The sequence below is a fragment of the Oxyura jamaicensis genome, chromosome 26 (assembly GCF_011077185.1).
Source record: "Oxyura jamaicensis isolate SHBP4307 breed ruddy duck chromosome 26, BPBGC_Ojam_1.0, whole genome shotgun sequence".
Taxonomy (NCBI): Eukaryota; Metazoa; Chordata; class Aves; order Anseriformes; family Anatidae; genus Oxyura; species Oxyura jamaicensis.
Genome location: NC_048918.1, coordinates 6,505,614 through 6,511,599, shown reverse-complemented (window position 1 = coordinate 6,511,599; position 5,986 = coordinate 6,505,614). Strand labels below are relative to the sequence as shown.

Sequence of the window (5,986 nt, the reverse complement as noted above, 5' to 3'; positions counted from 1 at the left end):
CGGCAAACCAGGCAGCACCGCCAGGGGGCGGTGCGCCCTCTCCCGGCCCGCCCGTTCCGCGGCTGCAGGCCCCTAGAACCGCCCTCAGCGGCCCGCCGCGGCCGCCAGGGGGCGGCACCGGCCGAGGCGGTGCTCCCGGGCGGGGCCGCGCCTGCGCCTCGGCGGCGCGGGGCGGGCAGCCCGGAAGCGGCGGCGGGGGTCCGCGGGCGGTCCGCGGCTGGCCGAGCTCGCACGTGCCCGGTCCTGGCGGTGGGCATGGGGCCGCCGGCGCGGGGGTGAGGAGCGCGGCTCGCCTCGGCGCGCGCCATGACCTGCACCATCGAGAAGATCCTCACGGACGCCAAGACGCTGCTGGAGCGGCTGAAGGAGCACGACACCGCGGCCGAGTCGCTCATCGACCAGTCCGCCGTGCTGCACCAGCGCGTGGCCGCCATGAGGGAGGCGGGCGCGGCGCCGGCCGAGAAGGTGAGCGCGGCCGGCGGGGCGGCGGGACCTACAGCGGCGGCTCGGCCGGGCCGGGGCGCTCCGGCGGACCGGGCGGACGCGCCCCGGCTGCGGCCACACGCGCTCCTGTCCCAGGAGAACACGCAGATCCGCGACCTGCGCCGGGAGAACCGGGGTGAGCCTGCCCGCCGCGCCGGGGGGCGGGGGGGAAGATGCGGGGCGGCGGGCGGGGGGGCCGGGAGGCGGGCGGGCGGGCGGGCGGGCGGGGGGCCCGGGGAGTGCGGCGGTTCGTCCTCGGCTGGCCGGGGGGAGGCCCGGCAGCTGGCTCTCCAGGGCCGCGAGGAGGCAGCGGGAGTGCAGCGAGTGGCTGGCACTGGGGACCCTTGGGCGTCAGCTCCCCTCATTGTGGGGAATCGCTGTCAGCTCGTGGCAACGCCGTGCCGTGTTTTGCAGCGCTGTGGATCTCGCTGGAGGAGCACCAGGACGCGTTAGAGCTCATCATGAGCAAATACAGAAAGCAGATGTTACAGTTAATGCAAGGGAGAAAAAGCGAAGATGCAGAACCGGTCTTGAAAGTTCATCAGGCTAATTCTGTGGTAAGGTGGGAACGGGGACAGAAGAGGCACGAGAAACTTGTTCACTTTTTCTTGCTTGCTTTCATAAAACCTTCTTCTTGCATGGAATGTCTCTGCTCCAAAATACATTTTCTGAAACTCTTGTCTCTTTGGTATTTTTTCCTCTATTCTTTTTACGGCATAAAATTTGTGACAGATGTCACAAAGGACACTGAAAAGCATAAGCCTTTTGTTTTCCAGTTAAAGGCTCATTGTCTGTAAACTAGATAGTACATTCCATGGATTAAGCCTTAATGTCTTTGTTGTAACTTTAGAGAGTTGTTATTGTTCAATAGTTGTAACAAAGGAAGAAGAACCTACAAAATCTGTTAGCTGCTATATGTTTAGGTCTTAAGAAATCATCACTTCCACTTGCTTTTTACTCAGTGCTACAGACTAAAAGTATACTTTCATCCATGTCTCGACTTCAGTGGTTCAAGGTGTAGCTACTGATAACTGTTAGTTGGTTTACATTTAGGTGCCAAATATTAATACAATATGTTAGCTATCTGATTAAAGCTTATTAATTTAGGGATTTGTTGAAATGTATGTTTACGTGATCAGAGAATAAGCAAGCTGGTTCAACCTAAGACTTCATTTTTTTTTTTTTAATTGCAGCTGGATTCAGTCAAATTCTTTGTAGTGATATCTGGTGGTTCACTTCTTCTCTGTTTTGTGTTGCTTAGGTCTTCTGAAGTTAAGTAGTGTAGTAGGTCTTGTTTCCATTGCTTGCTTAGGTACACCAATTACTCTGTCCATCAAGACTGAATATTTGAGCGAAGCTTCTATCATTGTTCTCAGGCACTGCTTTTGCATCGTTGTAGTGCCACAGTAATACCATGATGAAAAGACTGGAGTAACTTCATACACTACGATGGAATATCTCAAGATTGTTTCAACATCTAAACAAAATCTTCACTTCTTGTGAATTACTGATGTTTTTGTGTTTACATATTTGAGTTCCCCCTTAAATATGATGTGTTGAAATTGAACGTTCTTTGGATAGGAACTAATACTGTATTACACATTGGAATTTTTCTGTGTTCATTAATGTGCGTTTCTGACCTTCAACAGAATGCATCTTCTAAAGGATTAGAACTATTTCTAGATTGATTCTGTTAAAAAAACATCCCAGCAGACTCTGGTCTTTTGCTTGGCTTCTGTGTTTTTTTTTTGGTTTTTTTTTCTACCTTCTTAGGTGAGACTATTTACTTCATTTTTAATTTAGTCTTGAAGTCTTACTTGCTTTCATATTGGATGTTCTTAAAAATTCAGTCAGGCTTTTGGAACGCAACCATCTAAAACTTGCTGCACGCTAATTCTATTCACCTGAATCTGTTGTCTCTGTCCTTCTCACACTTCAAATGACTTCCATGTTGGCATGTAAGGGTGCCTTCTGTCTTGCTGACTGATGTTACTCTATTCACTGCTTTCATTGATGACTGATAGTAGTGGACGATGCAGTACATGTCTTGAAATGTTGTATAGGTTAGAAAGGATTGCAGGTTCCTGGAAGGAAAGATTAAAATTGAAAATAGTCCAAAACTAAGAAGATGAAAGTAGTTTACCTGCAAGGAATAAATTGCTACTGCTTTTGCCTGAACATATTAAATGTATTATTTTTCATGTCTTTCAGGAAATTGAAAGTCAGATAGATAGAATATGTGAGATGGGAGAAGTGATGAGAAAAGCTATACAAGTCGATGATGATCAGTTCTTTAAAGTTCGGGAGAAGCTGGCTCAGCTGGAGGTAAGAACCGATAAAATTGCTAAGGGATAGATCAAAGTTTTGGAGTCTCTAGATTTGCTCTGGGATCTCTTTTTATGTGTCAAGGATTTATAACAATCAAATTGGGACAAGGGTGGGTGGGGTTGGGAAATAAGGAATGGGGTCTGTTTATTTTCAAGTTCTTGATGTTTCAGGCATCTCAGAGAGAGAAGTTAAAGATATGCTTCAAATGATGTGGTTTTACTCTTGCTAGCACCACATTAACACGTGTTACAAAATCAGTTTTATTTAGCGGTGGAGGAGTGGGGCTACTTAAAGATTATAGACCTTTAATTGTGAATTAGCTCATTTCTATTTCAGCAAAAATATTGATTTTGCAGCTTGAAAACAAAGAGCTGCGTGAACTGTTGTCAATCAGCAAAGAATCTTTTGAGGTGGGGAGAGAAGATCTGCCTGACAGTGAAGCTTAGGTTACAAAATAATGTTACCTCCAAATCTTGACTTCAGAGACTATTGTGAAACCACCCAGCAAGGAAGGATGGTTTGTAATTTGTTCTTTCAGGTGTTTCCTTCTGTGTTTGTTTTATCTTTCAAAGTGTGTGGCCTCTTTTCTCTGCATTTGTCTCAAATTGCATATTCTTGATGGCAGAATCTTGCATTGCTGCTCTGTTTTATTCATTGCAGCATACAAATGCGTAATAGTGAAGTATTCATGGTGTATACTTCCTTGTGATAGTTTATTTCTTCTCATGAATGTTATTTTTGATGAGCTTTAGTTAATAATTCCAACGGTGCAGATGGAACTTAAATCTACTTTGTCAGTAGCTAGAGAACATAACACAGATTATGGTGGTTTTATTTGATAGAAGGAATAAGAGATTCTTTGAAAACTACATTGTAAATAGTAGGTACGCATTTTGCTGAGCCGGCACAAAGCAGGCACACAGCTTTTGCTTTGCTTTGAAGAGCTAACACTCAATATTTGGCTGGATTAACATTCTTGAACAACTGCTTAGAGGCAGATTGAGAGAATAACAGATAGTCAATAGAGCACTTTAATTAGTAACTCACATAAGGAGTATACTTTGCCTTGATTTAGAGGGGAAGACTGGAGTTAATGATCCTTCCTCACACCTCTGCATTTTTGAAGGATGTTGCATGTGACTTTTCTTGGGGGTAGACCTGTTCTGTCTTTACCTGTGCTCCAAGGTATGTGAATACTGGCTAGCTCTGGTCCAAAGGCTGTGCAGTCGAGCCAGTCTAGTATACACAGCAGAGAACACATCATTTTCACATCAAAGCTTTTTGGCCTTGAACCACTTTGGACTTAAGGAAGAGTGAGCTGTGGCCTGCCTCAAATAGAATAAACCAAAACCAACCACATAGACAGATTTTTAATGTTATATCGCAGGTAAGTCTAGAGACAGATGTATTACGTATTTATTGCAAAAATGCTGTATTGGGTGAAATTAGAGCTGCAGTGTTGCAGGACTTTTTCAATATTGTGATATATTTAAAGGCGTTTTAATATAAATATTTTTGTTCTATTGGTGATAAAAAGAATCCTTCAATAACAGTAAAGATCTTATTTCCAATGTTAAAGTTTTATGCCACTTTTTTTCCCAGATGAGAATTTCAATAGATGCAGAAGGTGATATATTTTTTTTTTTTTTGAATAAGAGACGTTTCCTTGCATTCCTTTGGTATATCCAGAAAAAATGTTCAAAAGATCTAAAGGATTCTTGTACAGGAGTGTTCTTGTATACAGTTCTTTGTTATTAGAAAGTATTTAAGAGGGAATAAAAGTAACTGTGGGCAGTGTTTTCTGAAGTGTATTCTGTTCTGCGAGTCCTGGCAATATTTCTGTCTGTTCTGCCTGTACCCAAATCTTTTGCATCCCCATTCTCATTTTACCTTGATATTCAAAAGAAATATTACAAAGACCAAAAATGTTGCATTTGATCTTTTAAGTGAATGTAATCTGAAGCGTGTGACAGTGCTTTTTTTACCTTAATTATGCTCATGTAGTTTAAAGTTCTTTTAATAGGCTCGTCATGCAGCCTGAAGAATTGGAAACTAAATAGCAGTTGCTTTGACTAACAAGTTCATCATTAATTAGCAGGAAGCTGCATTAAATGGAAGCTTAAATTTGTTCATTTGCTGCTGTCCTACTTTGGACGAGTGAGTCCGTAAAGGTGTGACTATGTGCAATTGTTAGGGGCTGCTGGGAAAGCTGGCAGCAGAAGCTTCACACTAGAGAAGTACCTTCTGCCTTTGCCTGAGATCTGCATGCAACGTGTCTCCCTGTGTTTCTACAGCACAGTGTGGACGCAGTGGAGGACAGATACAGCTTGCTGCTGCTGCCTAGAGGCCCAGCGTTCCCTCAGGCTCCAGAGAGAGGTGTTGCTGAGGGCACCGTGCCTGCCCTTGCGTGGCCCTGGTAGAACCGCGTTCCCCTGGGACTCAGGAGACCAGGGAAGGAGGTCCTGGCACCAGCTGCAACTCCGTGCCCTCGTCGAGGTCGGCGTGGTGCAGCGGGCCCGGGGGTTGGGCCCGGCCGAGTCGCTGTGCCCGGCCCCGCCGCTGCCTCGCCCCCTTCGCTCAGGCCGGGGGGTGGGGGGAGAGAAAGAGGGGTGGGAAGGCGGGGGCGTGGCCCAGGCGCTCGCCTGAACAGAAGCCCCTGCGCCGGGGCGCGCCGTTGGCCTGTTGCCCGGCGCGCATGCGCACCACGCGACTGCTGGGGCCTCTGGGCGCAGGCGCGGCTCCGCCCCGCGTTCTCGCGAGAGGCCGGGATTTCTTCCTACGTGCTGTGCCGTGCTGCTCATGGCGGCGCTGGAGCGGGGGCGCTGAGCTGTTGGGGTGAGTGCGGCGGGCGGCAACCCCCGGCGGCTCCCGGCGCCGCAGAGACGGCGCTCACGCGAGCGAGGGGGTACCGGGGCCTCCGGGGAGCGGCGAGCGAGGCGAGAGGCGCCTTCGACCCCGCGCCCCGCCTGCCGCAGCGGGCTAGGTGGGGGGAGTCTGCCCCGCGCCTCCCCTCGGCTGCGCGGAGCGGGGCGACTGCGGGGCGGGGGCAGCCCGCTTGCTGGACCGCCGCCCGCGGCGACCGGGAGCCGGCGGCCGCGGGCCGCCGGGCCGAGGCGGCGTGCGCACTACGTTTCCCGGCGGCCCGCGGGCGGAGGCCCCGCCGCGGGGGCCTCGG

At 49.0% G+C, this 5,986-nt stretch overlaps 2 protein-coding genes across 4 annotated transcripts in view; both read left to right on the top strand.

Annotated features, from left to right (window-relative positions):
- Window positions 1–235: 235 nt before the first annotated feature.
- Window positions 236–4,622, top strand: SIKE1 (suppressor of IKBKE 1). 2 transcript variants are annotated; one of them, XM_035347260.1, is made up of 4 exons: window positions 236–619; window positions 898–1,040; window positions 2,695–2,808; window positions 3,148–4,622. In XM_035347260.1, exons 1-4 carry the CDS (start codon window positions 307–309, stop codon window positions 3,157–3,159), a joined length of 582 nt encoding a protein of 193 aa, XP_035203151.1. In that variant the 5' UTR covers window positions 236–306; the 3' UTR covers window positions 3,160–4,622. The 2 variants fall into 2 exon arrangements, with proteins under 2 accessions (XP_035203151.1, XP_035203150.1); XM_035347259.1 differs by having other exon boundaries at window positions 239–619; window positions 3,168–4,622.
- An 879-nt stretch (window positions 4,623–5,501) lies between these two features.
- Window positions 5,502–5,986, top strand: part of CSDE1 (cold shock domain containing E1) — a 27,502-nt gene continuing 27,017 nt past the window's right edge. For both annotated transcript variants that reach the window (XM_035346838.1, XM_035346836.1), the window contains exon 1: window positions 5,502–5,646. The gene's annotated coding sequence lies outside the window, so the exon portion shown is untranslated. The remainder of the gene's footprint in view (window positions 5,647–5,986) is intronic.